General features: G+C 31.9%; 1 protein-coding gene across 1 annotated transcript in view; it reads right to left on the bottom strand.

Annotated features, from left to right (window-relative positions):
• The window catches only part of Gyg (glycogenin 1), a 60,434-nt gene extending 45,093 nt beyond the window's left edge, over positions 1-15,341 (bottom strand). Inside the window, exon 1 of the mRNA XM_085946975.1 lies at positions 15,228-15,341. Coding sequence (XP_085803101.1) covers positions 15,228-15,234 — 7 coding nt within the window. The 5' untranslated portion in view covers positions 15,235-15,341. The remainder of the gene's footprint in view (positions 1-15,227) is intronic.
• Between the last annotated feature and the right edge of the window lie 1,659 nt (positions 15,342-17,000).

The following is a 17,000-nucleotide window of genomic DNA, read 5'->3' as shown; positions in this document are numbered from 1 at the left end:
GATATCATGGTAGAATTACTTTGTTAAAAGTGCGAAGCATTGTTTTTTCCAATCTTTTTCATTTTTAATAATTCATGTGAAAAAAAATGAATCGGCAACCTACACATGGGTATAAATCAAACTTCATTCAAACTCAGTTTATTTCTAATGTAATTATTTTTTATTAAAAGTATTTTTTCTGTTTTATTTTTGCTTTTATTTTATTTTCCATAAAAAATGATAAAAAAATCAATCCCGAAATCCCGGGATTATGTTATCAATCCCGGGATTCATAGGTATCGAAAATAACTCGGGATCCCGGGATTGGAATCCATATTCTACACATAGGACCTCGTGCTACGCTCGATCAAGACCGAGTGTAGTGCGGGGCGGTTGGTTTGGAGGGAACTATTATGTAGTACATAGTTAGTACACATAGTTACCAGGAATGACCACGAGCTCTCTGGGAAGTTTAAATACACGAAGTTCATTAATTTAAATTTCAAGTCAATATCAGTTCATAACAATGCAATATTTTCCATAGACGCCAATATTATCAAACAGATACACCATAAACACGCTTGTCTACAAAAACGTCAAATGAAATCGTAATTATACGCATTATTTACTACGGACGAAAACAAAATATTATTTATAATATCAACATTAAACATTTTATAGGAATGCTGATCTTGGAGCATAAATATTATGCATAATAATTTTGATAGCACGCGCAAACAGATTCTAAGTAGGTAACATTAAAATAATACGCTACAAATAAAATTTATAAACAATAATTTAAGGGCATACTTCAGTGAAACGGCAAATAATTTTCAACTATAGGTGCGACGAAATTTTGGACTCGCTGGCAATCGGAGATCGAAAGTCGAGCTGTGAACACGTTAATTTGTTTCGTCCGTCGCCATACGGGGGTATTAATTCTTAAATCGTGTAAAGATGACTAAAAAAACATTGCCCATTTACTTGAAAAAGAAAACATGTCAATGAATATATTAGTTACTAATTGAACAATAAACAGAACATTAAATGGACGCATGTTGGATTTATATGACAAATTATACTTCGTTCGGCACGCGTCATATGCACAATCCGCGCATCGCCTAGCCACGATCTTTTTAGAGCATGCTTCAACTGAGGTATAGCCTTAATATTAGCACTAAAACAGTGATTTAAAGATGTATGGAAATTGTAACGTCATAATAAAATAAATCAAACAGATAGATAATGTTTTTAGTTTCTAGACACTTCGATGCAGATAGACACTATTTTCCACGTCAAATTTGAGCATTTTAGGACTTTTTTTTCGTAAAACAATAATATTTCCATTCGATCCGTCACCAAATTTTGTAAGTACAAAATACACCAACAACCTAGAATTCGCCAAAACTGCAGATAGATACTATTGTCAGATCAACTTCGAAATTAATTTGGTTAGTTGCATGGAATACTATGTCAATATCAAAATAACAAAACAACCTGCTTATTGCGTTTTTAATAGTATAAGACACCCCTATTTTTGCGTCACAATAATGTATAATATCTATACATAAATTTATTAACAAACATTACACATTAAATTTAATTTTAATAATATCTAGGAAATACGTACATTCTAAAAATATCTGTGTAGTAAAGTTGCTTACTAACAAATTAATATTGTTGACATTAACGAGTCATGAATGAATGTTGGTGTTTTAGATAAAATGATATGAACATAATAATATTAAATACCTAGCCATTATCTATAATTATGTAATAATAATAATATATTGTAAGAGTATGTTCGTATCTGCATTATCTACCTATTTCTTTGGGTCCATAGCAAGTTGAGGGCTAGAAACGATATTAATAACTAAAATATCACAAGCGTACTAATTATAGATAAGATATGTAGAAGTATTAATTGACATCCGGCGTATTAGATAGCTTACTTATTGAACATTATAAAAGAAAATATTTTAGTGAATGTCACAATATGAAAATACTTATTACCACGTTTTTCTTAGCTCGTATTCTTGTTTGTCCAGTGGTTGTTTATCCAGTACAAATCTTGCAATCGACTTTTAACTAACTTCCCGACTAGCTAGACATTTAAAACTTTTAGAATATATCAGAACACGATGCCAATGCATTCTTTTAATACTTTTAGCCATCTTTAAGTAGAATTGAATTCATTTTCAGTTAATTCTGTTTTGTATAAAAAGTTATTTCAGAAGAAATCCGTAATCCAATCCACTATTATTGGTTGCTAAGCGGGTGGTCCTAGCAACTACATTATTAATATATACCTACGTGCGTTACTATGGAAATCAAAATGACATTTCAGTATTCTATATTTGTTTGTTGCAAAATAGCAAAAAAATGATTTGTTGACAATTGCCTTATTTGTCCTAAATTATTAATACAATATAGAATTGTCAAGTTTATATGAATTAACAGAAAACTTAAAAACGTGGTATATAAAAAGTTCTTTTTATCTTGTAATTATTTTTGTGAAAGGATTGAAGGGTAGGTAGGTATATTTTATTTATAAGCGCGCTTTAGAATTATTCCACCTTTTTACTACACAAAAAACAACGAAAGTTATACCTACTAAATACTAACCACAAGACGGTTTAATGAATCATAAGAAAATGTAACATCTGTAAACCCCGTTACACACACGGTGGATTTTATCATCGCGGTAAAAATTCGCTAAGTGTTTGCAGTGGAGCGTGAAGCTTTATAAGCAGTTTTCAAACGACGTTCAAAAGCTCACACAAAGCTTACAAGCGCTGACTGTCTAGGTCTAGGCATGGGTAATGTAATGGACGCGTGGAAGCGACAAGGCGCATTATGGTACTCCGTAGCCAATGCATCCGGTCGTCACACGCTACGCTAGGTACGTGTGCGGGGACGTATCATATAATTCTCAGCGGCGACGGTTAGCCGTTGTGTCTGCCCTCGTGTAGATGGTGGGTGCCTATGTCAATTTAGGATTTTTTGTGTATTTAATAGCCGAAAATAAATAATAAAACAGGTAAGTAAGTCCAAAAGATCTTGCAGACAAATTTTTTAAACTAAACATGAAAGGGGACGGAAGACTGCTTAAGGGAGGCACTTTGCTTGGGGATGTCACTGCTTGAATTTATATTTTACTCCTGGACTACTCAACATAACGTATCTACATGATTATTATTATACCAAATTACTCCATAACAAATTAATGTTTTTGAAGTTTTACTTCTTTTGAGGCGTTTGGTAGAGAGTGAAATTATTGAGAGATGCGCACGCACACCGTTACGAAAGTGCACGACAGTATGAAGTTAGCTGCGAATAAGTTAGCTGTATACAAATTTGATAGTAGAATTGTTCCGTTGCCTCGGCAACGAATTTATTATTGTCGGCCATTTGCAATTCCTTACGTAAACAAACGATTAAACGTCAGAGTGACAGTTGTTACTTTACAAATAAAAACAACGAGAAATAATTATATAATTTAGTAATATAAGTTAAGTGTATGGAAATAAACCAACGGCGCTCCAATAAACGGCTTTTTTTCTTGAGTGTGTAATTTAACAAGATAATTAAGAGTTATTTAGTCGAAGAATCTAGGTTATCACAAGTTTTGTTTTTGTTTTGTTAGGTACGCCAAAGAAGTATAACTTCTAACGCGCGTACATAAGTACACACATCGATTTTTTTATCAGTTTCATCACTTTATCACTCATCCAATTAGTGGCTTTAGATTTAGATATTCAAATGTAGTACCTATATCGATTCGAAATAGTGTAATGTAGTCGTAGTATTGCGTTTTAAAATGTGACGGATGAAATGATTGCATTTCTTGGCTCAAAATTCTCCCATCATAACAAAGTATGACAATAAAGATAGCCAAGGTCCGGCGGAGCATTACTTCGATTCTTATTCCTGATGTAAACGTCGCAGCCAAAAGTAGTAAGGCGTGAGATACCACAATCCACACTTCCAGAGAATCCTGACGCTTTCGTCATCATATTATCGCAGTTGGCTGAAGCATCTGCGGCTCTTATAAAAATATTACGCGAGTTAATATTCGCGATAAATTTAATCGACTGCTTTTTGGACGGAGAGCGTGACGCGCACAGCGGCTGGCCATTGCTCAAAATACTTTATTTTTGTGATTGATTTCGGACGCTGTAGCATTCGATTTTTAAATATCTTTCAAAAATTGTCTTCTAAAAATATTAAGCGATGAATTTTTGATTTAAAAAACAGAAAATCTAGTTTCATCGTATCATACATACTATTTACACCAATGATATTGACCACTCATTTAATTTTAAAACAAACATATTTTTTATGAGGCACCTATCGGTTGTATATTATTTTGAATGTATTCACAAATATTTTAAATGAATTTTAACATTAATTTTAATTCAACGAATAATTTTAAAGATCGAAAGATTTAGGAATGTAACATTCTTCATTGAAAATACATAACGTCATTGAAAGTGGAAAAGTGTGTAACTCCAAAAATGCTACTTTACAGGAGAGTCAAAAAACATTATGGTTTTGTATACAATAATACATAATAAATATAGTTATGGAGTTAAATCATCCATGATTTAACTATCTTATAAATATTTCTGGAATTATGTGCATCATTTGCAAGATAGGTAGATATTAACAACGGCCACTAGATGGCATTCAAAGTAAATTTTCGATTAAAGCGGAGTTACACATTTTTTCTAGTTTCAACGATGATAAGTAATAGGTATCTATAATATGAAACTTTAGAAGCCCTTCAGTTGCACGACTATTATTTAGGTGGGGTGCAAATGGTTAAATTGGTAAAGCACATTGCCCGGATACCAGTGGATGCAGGTTCGAGTCCGGTCCGGCGCTATATATTTTTCAATATTTGTTTTCCAACATGTATGTCACATTATGTATAATACGAGTATTATATTTTGAATTATTGTGGACGTCTTTCTTATATATATTTTAATTTAAAAAATAGTTAACCAGCCCACTAATCAAACGCGCAGTCTTCATTTAAATGTATATTATAAGTGACATATTATTAATTATTATACTACGATGTACGATATAAATCTTTCGATCAGTGTTTTCCAAACGGTGGTGAGAGTGCGGAAGGAGTACGAAATATATATTTTGTAATGGGCCGCGGACGAACTTTCTTCGTTATAATAATTATAGACACGGGTTTCTAGGACGATTTGGCGCCGGGACAACTGGGTGCCACGCAATCGAATGAAATTCAAAAATAAATAGACGTTCGTGAATTATAGATATTTTAAATATATATATTTAATATTATTATTTACATTTATATTATTATTTAATACTTGGTGAGAATTTATGATTATAATAGAAATACTGATTTAATTGTGCTTATGTTAAGTTCCAACGAGAAGAGGGTTATTTTATTTTTATATAAAGCCTCTGACATGATAATTCTCAATCCCCAATAAAAAACATTATGTTAAGAGCAAAATGAATTGCTCGTGTTCTGTATAAAATCGTAACTAACGTCTATTTATTTCATTCGACAGTACGGCGCCCAATTGCCCCATTAGGCGGCCACAGACGGAGAGTTCTCGTAACAGGTTGAACATGGCACAGACAATAACTGTTCAATAACTGTACGTTAGTGGCCACACCACAGATCAGTTTAACTACCCCATTTAAATCTGTCGAACTGTCAACAGACATGCCCATATACGTACAGTTATTGTCCGTGGCAGAGCAAGTGTCAAAAACTATGGAGGTTATGTTCGCGGAGATAATACACAGGGGTATTGTTTAAATTAGTTTTAGGTAGGGTATACTTGAACGATGATACACGAATAATTTAACTTTGAATTTATTATGGTTATAATTGTTTTTATTAGAAACAAATTGACATAAATACACACCTATGACGTTGGTAAAATAAATCATGATTTCGCTAGTGGATTGTGTATTTTATCGATTCACCGAAACAATATTATACACATTCGTGTAAATATAAAATATAATCTTTTCTTTTGAATAAATTATTCCCTTTAATGGACAGTATTAATTAAGTAAGAAAACGGTAATATTTATAAAGGTATTGATTTTATATACAATGAGCCACAAAATTATATTTACATCAATCATCAGTATAATAATTACTTAATTACTATGATATTATTAAAATATATACTTAAATTTTATTTAGATTAAGCGACATTGTCATTCACAATTAGGTATATTAATTTATGTTGTGAACGTCTTAAATTAATAATTTGTAATATTCACTACATACAATTAATAAAATTAGTCTATATTTTCACAATAACTTAATATTTATAATGCTCTCTAAAATTTTAACATTTATATTATATTGTATAAAATAATATGTTTACATAAATAACTATTACTTTGTTTTACTCTCGTAAAAATAAATAAAATATGATATTTGCGATCTCCGCGTACATAATATTATTATAGTTTTAATAATAAATGAATTTGTATTTTATAACAAGCAACACCAGCCGTAGTTGTATCGCGCGGTATATTCTACTTTACGTTACCGACATCTAATGTCACTCGAGAACTTTCGGCTAGTTGAAATTCCAACAGTTTTACAAGAACACGGCAGTGGGGGGTCGATGGCAGTTTGAACATGCCACACATCTGACAGGTCGAAAAGTGTCCGTCTATGGGCGCAGCAGATTATCTACCAAAGATAACTGTATGGTTATTAACTGGCATGTTCAACCTGTTACGAGAACTGTCCGTCTGTGGCCGGCAATTCCCGACACGGGAAAAATAAGTCATTTATTTTGAGCTAAGAACTTTAAAGCTCAGATATATGTCGCTAAAGGGGTGCTAGCATTTCATAATTTTGGGAAACAATATTTTAGATGTTGGATACATATTATCGTAATACATGATGTATAAATTCAATTGGGAGATCAAATTTAATATCATCGGAATCGAGGCCAATGCGGTGGGAAGAGCTGTTAACCGCAGGCGCCTTCACAAGATCGCGTCTAATGAAACATTACGATAATTAATTTCACAAGCTATTTATAAAATAAAATAAGAATACGTTTTTTTTGAAAAGGGTTGAGAATTAAATAGGTAAGTAATTAAAAGAAAATCTTCTAAATTAATAGAAATATTCGCAAATTAAATCTATATAAAGATAGGATTGTGATATTACACTTTAAAACACGTAAAACAATGAAAAAAATATCGTAAAAATAATGATTCCTTATAATATGAGCTGATGATAACTTTTCTACTACATATTGCGATATATATACTATAGGTAGAGTATAGATTTTATAACTTTGCACTTTTAACTACACTGATACGCCTCTTTGCCTGATCACTAATGATATTCACTTTTATTAATCTATATGTAATAATAATTAAATAAGTAGATATGTGTAAAAAAAGCATTTTTAGAATATATTATATCATTTTCATGTTAGAGCCGGAGTGCAAAGTTATGAAGCGTATACTCTACAATCTACAGTATGGTTGTGGCATTTACAGGCGTGCATACAGAAAAATAGCATGGGGAGGTCTATTTCGAAAAAAATATCCATAATAATTTATTATTATGGCAGCAGGGTCAATGAAAATCAGCGGGTGCCACTGATTTACCACTAATGTGCCACTGACATTTATCCTGCCTACTACTTAATAGCTTCTCGTCGCTTCAATAGTACCTCCACTAACATTTCTGGGAACATTCCCCATACCCACACACTCCGCACTTTGAGTCTAGCGATAAACACCTGGTTTGCAGCTATTGCTACCGGTCGCCCCTACGGGTGGTTATCGAATTCACGTGAAATAACGGTCATAATTATTATTATGATCGTTAGTGTTCGTTTGTGTCATCCGCGCTGTTGTCTTGTCATTTAACCGCGTTAGAATACCATGATGGCTCGAATGGTTGCATGATTTCCACTGACACAGGCGTTGCGTATCGTAGAATGACAAAATGAGAGAGGCCAACCCGTTGAGATCAATAGCAAAATCATTGGGGTCACGATCCTCAGTCATATGAGGTCGTGATGAAGAAGTAATATTCCATTTAAGTACCTAAATTATTTATATGTTTTTTCGTTCCTAGGGGGGGGGGGGGGTTCCACACCAGATTAATCAAAATTCAAGTCAAGTTACGGTTTTTATGGAAATGTCCATTCATGTGTCGTGCAATCGGTCATTGCTAATAAGATTTCATAAAGATGTTGTTAAATATCTCGCAAAACACTTAATTATTAAGTTTTGTTTATAAATAATACGGTTAGTGTGAATTATTATACTATTTTTATCTTTTATTAAAAGGAGTAACAGACAATGGTAAGCGGTTTTTCGACAATATAAATTTTATTAGGTATGTTCGTTGCTTTGAATGCAGTAATTTAATTAGAGCTGGCTTAAATCAACAGCACGAAATGAAAGTCGAGGATAAAACATAAAGCAAAAGAATGCGAGAGATGAAATTTCTTTTGCATTTTGAGTGGGATTGATAGACCACTAAAAAGTAAAAATAGTAATATGCTTACTTATTTCGTTTCCTGTCTTGTTTTAGTAAAACTAATTGATAATGCAAGTCTGCGATAGATAATAAAATGCACCAACATCCGTTTCGTTGCAACCATAATATGACTTTAGTCGCCAATCAGTCGACTGACAATAATTTTCATCGATGTAGGTATTATCGAAAACATTAATTATAAAGCTCAAGTTCAAGACGTGTCAAATTCAAATGTTAATAATTGAGATATGGATAATCAATCACTAATCAATGTTTACTCCAGTGTTACCATACCATTAAAACCATATCAAAATTGTAAAGTAGAATATCGAAGAGGAGTGTCAGTTATTAATTGCATGCGGGTGCATCAAAATGTCAAATGATACATTGCCATGGTAGTGTTGTACCATAATTAATAGAATCGTCCACCCAGGGATGTCACAAGGCAAAAAGTTGTGACCTAATTTTTTTCAAAATAATTATATTCTAACATGTCATTTTAAGAACTTATAAGTCATTAATCTAAAATCAGTATGAAGAAAAATAAGGTTTAGTGTCAATTAATATCGAAAGGAGCACTAAAAGGCTTTAGATTTGTGTTGATGTTTAACTCTGGGCTAGTTGTTCATATCAGTTTGACTGAATTACCCATTGCCACCACAAAGGGGGGGCTGACAGGGCTCTAGTCTGGGGGCGGCGTGGCGGGTTGACCAGATAAGTGAGATAAACACACATCACAAATTTGCTTTAACAGTAAAAAAAAGTCACGTGTGGCGCTATTATACTTCAATATGACCTATTGGCATTTTAAATTATATGAGTGTGCGATGTAATTTTTGATTATTGTGTGTCGATCTCCACAACTCCATGATTAAAGTAGATGTATTAAAAATCGCTAATAATACACTAAATAATATCCTTAATGCCAAAGACGGGCCCAGCACGTAACGATTAAGGTGGTCATTCGATATAATTAGCATGCTATTTAAATGTGGTAATTAAAAAGTAATTATCTAGTCAGCAGTCAATGTGTTAATTTGATTTGAAACACAATTTGAAAAACTTTTATGTAGTGCGCCACACTACCTTCAACCTTAAAGATAGGTAGGGGGGCCGACAAAGATCCTTGCCTAACCCTTACAGACCCAAGCCTAAAATTGAATACTTTTAACGGTTTTTTCTTTAAAACATATCTAAAATGGGTTTGAAGAAATCAAAAAAAATTTTTTTTTTTACTTTCTTCGTTATTTAGAAAAAGTGACCCTCACATTTGTGATGGTCGGGTCTCAAACACTAAAATAATAGGAATAGAAAGTTGAAATGTAAAATGTAAAGAACTGTTTTTTACGATTTTGAGACATTTTTTTATTTTTAATATGGGGCACAAATAACAATTATAACAATATATATTAAATACAATATTAATTAGTTGGAAATTACTAATAAAATTGATGTACAAGAATAAAACCTATGGTTGTAGTGGATGGTTGTGGTGCTACATCTGAGTTCCACAAATTACCATCGGTGTCAAAATTCGAATCTGATGAGTCATCTTTGTCGATAGTTGGCGGAATGTAATCAAAATCATTATCATCATCGTCTTTTTACTCAACATCGGAATTATCTCCATTTCCTATTAAATTATTTATCAGCTTCAATATTTTCCATTTTGAAATCTAAAATAAATATAATAAATATAAACAACATGTATAACAACATAAATCAATATAATTAAGTTCTTTAATCTTCAAATAATATGAAATTACTTATGAGTAAAAAAAAGAAAATTGGTAATTTAGTGACTGTTGAAACCTGGCACTCACAAACGTGAGTCACAAGATTGAACATGTCAAAAACATACTAAATTGATAATTATGATATCAAAAACTATTATGTTATTATGTTAAATATGTTGCAGGATATGTTTATTACATTATTCATCCCAATTTCATTTATTCGGAACAATTTTTGGTAATAAAATCAATAAAGTACTCACACAGAATGCTCCTTACACAGTGCTGTCAAAATGTCACTTTGCAATGTACTAGTGTCGCCAACCGACGCACGTGTAGAATTAAGGTTGACTATTTTCACTCTGCCAGCTACACTCACTTTCATGTGAGCCAGGGCCAAACCACATACACTACCAAAATAATTATTTATTCCATAATAAAGTGACCCTCACAAGAGTGAGTGCAGGGTCTGTAAGGGCTGAGGGCCTAAGCCTATGTGGGGGCCATGGGATTACCCTTTACATTTTACAATAATAGCAGTATGGCTATGAGTATGGGACCACATTGTGGCTTGAATATAACCAATCACAGCTAGGAAAAAGCACAGATGAAAAATCTTCTTGCAGATGAGTAAAGTTGTAGAGATGTACTGCCCCTCAGAATTTATAGCCCACAACACAACTAGAGTTTACGTTGTAACCTCATTGCCCCAACGTGTGCTTTTAAAGTCTCATCATCTTCAATGCATATACGAGCCATGAAAATCTCGCAAATATTAGAAACTACCTAAAAACTGAACATCATAAACTACCTAGTTGTTTTATAATACTTCGGACATAAAAGCAACTGCCAGGCATATTAATATTTTTAATTTGGTAGTGGAAAAATCTGATTTTTTATTATGTTATAAACTAGTGATTAACAGCATTGTAGTCACATACATACTGATGTGTCACATTATATTATATTATAGTAAATGTTCAGAATTGTCGAGATCAATTATTAGTATTGACACATTAAAAATGTTGATAATAATATAACTTAGAGCGGAATGGAGAAACTTTTGTCAAAACTAAAATTTCCTTAGCAGAAAACACTATGCAGAAACATTGTCCTTAGTTAAGATTATTTCTATTGAAAATAATACCATATTTAAAATTCTCTTTCCTATAGTTTAGATAAATTATTTTATAATTGTTAAACGATGACAAAAATATGACAACTGCATTTTATAAATGCAATAACTATAAATACATATTAATATTTAATTATAATACTCTTATGTTTCCGTTATAAGTCATTATATCTACGTGATTCCACAGGCACCGCAAGATATTTTTTTAACATGGTAACACTAGCGTCAAGTGTCATTCTATCACCTGGCATCTTGTATTTCTGCGAGCTGGCGTATAAAAGTAAAATAATATTCTGCAAATACATGCCAAACGAATTAACACTATCAATATCCATATTGAGATACATTGTTAAATGAATTTGAGTGTATGGACTGTTTTATAGACATGCGAATTTATTTTGACAGCAGCTGTCAGTGGTAAATGGTAATACAGAAGGGGTCGTGTTCATAACAAAAGTAGTCTATGGTTAAGGATTCCTTAACTCTATACTCAGGATTGTCTATAGTTAAGTCATGCTTTTCGGCGACTTATCCTTAGGATCGAAATCTTAGATTGTGCATTCCGCTCTTAGAGATGTGCAGATACATAATAATATTAGAAAAAATGATACTTAATTATTATTATAAACCATGCACTTATCAGCCTAAAATTCCTGGCTTTCCAATACGTATTTACGGCTCACGTATGGAGCTTAAATACTTGGTTAGGTACAGTTAAAATTGCATGAATTGTTATCAGTGGTTATACTACGTCATGACACGTTTTATTTTAATTTGATAAACAATTATTATTATCTAATTTTATGAATATTTACGGCGTTTTTTAACGGCTTATAATTTAAATTTGGCAGTACGATAAGTCGATAACCGGTCCGGGCGTGACTATTTAGGAGACAAACATAATATAAATGCAATCAGGCGAATATGAACGTATTCGTGGAACAAGTTCAAGATGAAAATAATTGCATAAGACATTTGAAAATTGGCGCCAGTATTGCAGTCATACGATCATCGACGGTTTATTTATTATTTTCAAACTATTGAAATTTGTGATAGTATTAGCTAGGTATAATATATTAAATAGTTCCAAACGTGACAGACACATTGGTTGAGTTCAAGTACCTACGTTTTTTGTATTTAATTTGAAAACAGGTAATAATTGTTATTATCTTGATATCGGATTAATCTGTAAGATTAAAATACTATGTACAATTTTATTTATATGTAGGCATTGTAACGTTACATTATTTATTTTATTTTATTACGCTTGTATCTGGTATCAATATGAGATTGAAAATAATATTATGTTGGACATCAACAAAAAATGACAATTTAAATTTAATTCAACCTATATTTTCACCTACATACTGATTATATATTTTAAAAAAATCATCAATACTAATTATGTAGGTTGATTTTCATAAAAACAAATAATATTACATACAAATCAATAAAATTGTACAGTATGTAATGTTCATTAGATTCCTTGAGAGTCGTTCTGTTTTTTATCAGACATTTGTATTTTAATATTTAGTAGATAGTCAAGTGTTGGTCAAAAATAAAATACTTTCAAAACATCTAAAAAAGTTCTTCAGCTGTTGACTTCTATCGCACAATCTTGACAGTGAGGACAGATTTTACTGTACTTTATCTGGAATGCAAAAAATGGCTTTCAAAACAATCCTTACGACATTTGAATCTGGTTTATTTTTATGAACGCAACATATTTGATTTATGAATAGTATTATGGATGATTTAAAAAAATTAAATAAAACATTGTGTTTGTGACAATTAAGCAGTAGTAAAATTTCCATCGATTTTTACACATTTAGGAAAGATCCGAACATTGGGTGTGATAAAAAAAGTTTTTTTTTACACTGTCAATACATTTATTGAGGTTTACCAGTAACGAGAGAATTGTAAAATAGTTAGTCAGGGATGGCAAATCCTTTTCTACAAATGTGATTAATCTTATGGCTCGATGACATTGAGCTACTTTACAAACTGCTTGTTGGCGAATTTACAATCTGCTTGTAAACTCGCCCAGTGTCATCATCGAACAAGCTAACGAGCAGATTGTAAACAATCTACCGAGAAAAGTTGAAAGCCGGTCAATTTTACACGCTACACGCTTGCATGTGGGCCGATAATGCGTCTGCGCAGTAGAGCGATAGTGGCGACATCACGGTAAAAAACGAATTACCTGTCAAAATAGTACCAAAATTGACGGTTCCAACTCGCTAGCTTGTTGGCTTCTGAGCGAGTGGAAAGTTTTGTGTATCATCATCACAATCGGACTAGCTGACTCGCCCGCTTTTAAATTCGCCAACAAGCAGCTTGTAAAGTAGCTCAATGTCATCGACGCATTATGCAAAAATATTGGAAAGAAATGCGTGCCAGATAGGTACTTAAATAAAATTAAATAAAACCAAAATATCTATATTGTTTTACAATGGTATATTAATTGTAAACTTACAATTATTATTGTAAGTTTACCAAAAAGGATTATATTATATTATGTCTTATCTACTTGAATATAGCCAAGGCTATGTTTACAAAAAGGGACTTTGTCGCTTGTCATAGGATCGCCATCCCTGATCTAGGGTGTATGAATAATTAATTGTTAATATTGACTGAGGATCGGTTGGGCAACGTAGACAAATTTAAGCGTATCATAAAAGACATAGGACATGATCAATACAAATTAATAATAATACGTAAGGTTATGTATTACAAATCTTGACACTAGAATTATATCAATTCTGTAGCATGTTTTTCTTCGCTTAATTCATTGGAATTTTCAAGGCATTATTATTTTATTGGGAGTCACTCCCACCCCCAACGTTGTAAACAGTAAGTTGTTGGCCGTGTGATTTATGAAATTTAATTTAAAATAAGTGGCCGACCAACGTAGGTAGGTACCTCATATAGTGCGGAAGAAACCACGTTTGATTCGATTTTCGAAAATAACTTGAAACTTCTGTGAATGCTTGAGAAGATTGTTGTTCTTAGGCACTTATTTAAAAAGATTCACTTTGATGAATTCACAGTGCGTACTAAATAATGTTTTTATCCTTTTTTTTATATTAGGCGGATGCATTTTATTTTCTTTGGAGTGAGACTCGGACGAGCAAGTAACCATTCCATTAGAAATCAAAAATAGATCTCGCCATTGGAAGAAAGTTTTTCTGGTTGTTTTACGTTTTGGCGTCGACTATTTCTGTCACATTCCTTCAGAAGTTAATAAAAAAAATCGTGAAAACTAGAGAAGAGATGAGTTTTCGGGAGAGGTTTAGAACCAACTGACAACAATTTCAATTTGTATTATAAAAAAGGTTATAAGTAAAATAAAGATGTAGGTAAGTACCTAATTTTTATAATTGAATTAAAAATATTCATCCGTTTAGCAGATTTATTAAAAAAAATGAGTCACTCATTATTGAAAAAAAAAACAATTGCACGTGTAAAAACTTTTTAATATTGTTGGAAGAATTGATTAATAACTAACTATATTGCTAAGTAGAAGTGGAAACTTAAGTTTTATTATTGTTACACGTTTAAAACTCCCGCTAAATCTCTGTTTATATTAAAAATTAGTTTAGAAGATAATGAATACTATTTCAATACAAGGTATACCTTTCTATTGATTTATTCTTTCTTTATTGAGTTTACATCTTCAAATAATAAGATGATAACCTTGATCTTGCCGATTTCATTTATTATCACTATGTTGACATTCTTCATTGGCTTCTTCAATCAATTCAATGTTGATTTTGAAGGTTATAAGGTCACTGTCAAGCTGTTGTTGAAAGAGAAAATATTTAAAATTAAATTTAATGATAGTACTTACCACCCATGATTATAAAGTAATTGAGGATTTCCTAATAAACAGATTACACCGGCACCTATTATATTCACTCACACGCACGATCCACTGAGAATCTAATACGATTATTATTGGACTGACTGAAAGAGACTCCTCTGAAGTGCGAGAGGGGCGCATTCGTACGTCGTCATTATCATTGAAGGAATATCAGAGACATCTATCATACTACGCGGCAACTTTTAAGCCTCGGAAAAACATTATTACAGAACTACAAAATTATCTGGTGAATGAAATGAAGGAGCCACTGTCGAAAACTACCCAATCACAACTCGTAACTGGCAAAATTAAACGTTCAAATAACGTTTTTCAATATGGCGTCCTATGGTAGTTCGTAGTTCCATTTTTGGCCATTCTCCAGATAGGTGTGTACCATTGAAACTCGATTTAAAATTTAAAAATTTATACGAACAATTTTTAGTTTCTGAAATAGCTAGGTACATAATGAAAAAAATGGAATATAATATAACATTATCTTTTACGATAGGTACCCAATAAATACTAACTTTGCAATAAAAGAATGGAACCATACCAATTTACGTTGTTTTTAGCATTCCATTTATTTATACGTAGCTGTAAAAATAATAAATAATAATGTACCTAGGTACCTATAATGAATAGTACAACACGTAGGTATAATAAAGTTATAAAGACGTGTCATTTTAGATTGATGAATAATATGTACTGGATGATTGATTACGTATAATTGAACGTAAATAGATAAAAAATAAATAATGCGTAAAATTAAAATGATTATCACATCACGCAATATATATATATTATATTTTTATTTATTTAATCCGATACGGCCTTTTTATAATATTATTATTATATATATACCTAATTATCTTTATCTATGAATCCAATTAGTGTTGCCAACCGTACTATAATTATAGTATTTGTACTATAACTTTCGTCTGCGTACTATGTACGTTATAAAACAGGTATAGTACGCCAAAAATATTATAATTTTGAGAAATCGGAAAAAAGTAGCCAATAGAAGAAAAACAACGCCAAAATAATCCGTGAGAAGCAAAAAAAATAAATAATCCACATGTCTAAAAAAAGGTGACGTTAATTACTTAACACAGCGATTTCCAAACTGGGAGGCGCGGAGTGTTGCAAATGGAGGCGCGATAAGTTTAACACAATTAATGTAGCCACAAGTTAAGAGTTTGCAAATGCATAGTTTATAAAACGGCCGCTAGTTATAAACTACACAAAAAACAGTCCTATAAAAGGTTGTTTGCAAACCTTCTTGCAAATATGGAGACTAATTTTATAATCCCTCACTTCTATACTATTAATTGTCAAGCGCAATGGCTATCCGGTAAAAAAATGAAATAAAAGGTCAAATTAATCATAATGTTGAAATTTGAGGCAAATTTGTTTAGGAACGATATATTTGTTGTTAAACTTGTCTATTTGGTTGAAATTTAAAAATTGAGTGAATAAATCAATCCAAGGACCACTAATGCATTCACTGATTTAAAACGACAAAGTGAAGGCATTCATAAAAAATGGAGCTTAGGAAATCAAAATGACAAAAAAAAAGTTCGCCATGTCTCCAATTTTAATGATTTCTACGCCAGATTATATTGAAGCAAACAAAAAGTTCTTGGTTAGTTTGCTAATGCACTTTTCACATTATTTTAATAATAGCAAAAAAAAGTCGCCTGCGACGCTGCTTTATTTCGGAGCTATTAAATATTTTACATATGTGGTTGAAAAATCCTGACC

The sequence above is a fragment of the Rhyacophila brunnea genome, unplaced genomic scaffold (genome assembly GCF_057557595.1).
Source record: "Rhyacophila brunnea isolate RB1 unplaced genomic scaffold, BYU_Rbru_1.0 scaffold_2, whole genome shotgun sequence".
Classification (NCBI taxonomy): Eukaryota; Metazoa; Arthropoda; class Insecta; order Trichoptera; family Rhyacophilidae; genus Rhyacophila; species Rhyacophila brunnea.
Note: the sequence above shows the minus strand (reverse complement) of the source record. Positions and strands in the feature narration are given on the sequence as shown.